Here is a 2,031-nt window from a genome sequence, read left to right on the forward strand (position 1 = left end):
TTAGCTCAGTACCAGGCTGCCCAAAGGTACAGGTACACAGCTTCTGACTCAGAACTGACCTGTCTTCTGTGAACATAGAGCACAAGCAGGGAGAGCCCACATCTATTTGCAAAGAAACAGAAAGAATTTGTTTTGCCTAGGAGAGGCAGAAGATCATGGCTGTCTACGCGTATGGGCAAGGGAGAGGAATCAATTAAGCAATGGGACGTTGTCTTGGAGAACCAACTACAAGGAAACTGAATAAGTTTAGGCTGAAAAGTAGGAGAATGCTTTTTCCATCACAGCAATGAGATACTGGAACAGCTTCTTAAAAGAAATACTAAGCTTATAAATTTGATTCACTTATAGAAAGGGTTTTATAACACAGTTGGGAGGGTGGACACAAGAATCCAAGGGATAGCTCTGTGTTCTTTCAAACAGCCTGAAATCACAACGGAGCTCTGGTGCAACACCCCAGAGGCAAACACATTTGCTCTTGGAAGGCTCAGACACAAATTCAGGTCTGAAATATGAGACTGAAGTTCACTTTTGGAATATATTCCTTAGGTATCTCACATTTCTTATCTAATCTCTATTTTCTCCAGGCTAACTGATAGGTTTCTATATGGGCTCCTAGAAGATACTCTACTGAAGTCTTGTAAGATCCATAAGACTTTCCTTGTCTAGAGTTTTAATCAATGAAAAATAACTCTATCCTTGATAAACTTTTGTTGCATGTTATTCCATTTTCCACTTATCCCTACATACTTGATATTTATTTCCTTCAAAACTGATTCTAAAGCTTTGCATACTAGACCAGACCAAAAATTCTGTAGTTCTTAAATGCCAATTATGTTCTATTTTTAATTGTATACTTCATCATCATTCATTTACCTAAAATTCACAATAGTAAACCTGTAAACTAATATACCAGTAAGTTCAAAATTATTGGCTGAATATTTATTTCAAAATTCCCACCTATGATTTTCTGTTTGCTTTCCTGGTTGCTGTGTTTAATTTTGGAGGAAGAATTAAGAACTTAATATCATTTGAAAATTTACAGAGATGATGGGCAAATGTCTTGCAAATCTGTCACCTCTCACAAAAATTTCTTCCAGATATTAAGTTCTGATTTTCTTTGCACACATTTTTCATTATTCTAGTGAATATACTATTCTATTTACAATAGTTTCTCTTTCCCAGACTTGAAAATGAGTGGGAAAGAGCCTGCTCTTCACATTGCCCATTGCGAGGGCTCTGTGAACAATTTTGTTCCCTGCCAGCTCAGCTGTTCAATGAACCACCAAGCTGTTTATCCTAACTTCCAAGAAGTATTGTCTTCTTCACGTGGCCTACCTGAATGAGTGTCTCCAGCTCTAGCTGGGTTACACAAACATGCTCCCGAAGAAAGTCAGCCTTCTCTAGCGCAATTGTGTTCTTCTGCCTGCTTTCAAAGGGCTGCTCCAGGGCACGGAAGACGAGTCCTCCTGTCACCAGGTAAACTACCACCACGACAAAGATCGCCACCACTGTTTTCCACTTCATGACTGTCTGCAGGCCTTGAGAAGGGGCTTCCATGGTAGCAACGACAGTGGCTCGGGAGGAAATGGAGAGTCGTGGAGCTGGGTAATGCCCGTTAGTTTTGGGGTCGGGTTCACAAGCTGGCACTGGTGAGGGAACAGCCACTGAAACACAAAGTAAAAATATTCATATACAACTTTCCTAAATACCATTTTCAAGACTCTCGCATAAACCATGTTATTCACATAGATGTGATACTTCTCATCTTGAAGGCTCCATGGGTGTTTTGTCCATCCATACACAAGCCACCTCAAGGGTTTGCTTCACCCATTACCTCTAGAACTGGACAGGCCAGTTGCATAGGCAAAAATTTCAGAAGGATATAGAAAAACATTTATCCAATAAGAACATGAAAATTTTGACTAGTTAGGATATAAATTACACAAGGTGGTGTTTGGTGAGGGACCCTGGCTGTGATTCATGTCCTTAAATCATAATACTAATTCTATTAGTAGTGCTAGGAAATTGAAC

At 39.7% G+C, this 2,031-nt stretch overlaps 1 protein-coding gene across 1 annotated transcript in view; it reads right to left on the reverse strand.

Annotated features, from left to right (window-relative positions):
• Positions 1 to 1,664, reverse strand: part of LOC104078539 (potassium channel subfamily K member 10-like) — a gene marked incomplete at both ends in the record, with an annotated part of 13,829 nt that extends 12,165 nt beyond the window's left edge. The window contains one exon of the mRNA XM_009580208.1: positions 1,336 to 1,664. Coding sequence (XP_009578503.1) covers positions 1,336 to 1,664 — 329 coding nt within the window. The remainder of the gene's footprint in view (positions 1 to 1,335) is intronic.
• Positions 1,665 to 2,031: the final 367 nt, after the last annotated feature.

Source organism: Fulmarus glacialis, unplaced genomic scaffold, assembly GCF_000690835.1.
Source record: "Fulmarus glacialis isolate BGI_N327 unplaced genomic scaffold, ASM69083v1 scaffold14546, whole genome shotgun sequence".
Taxonomy (NCBI): domain Eukaryota; kingdom Metazoa; phylum Chordata; class Aves; order Procellariiformes; family Procellariidae; genus Fulmarus; species Fulmarus glacialis.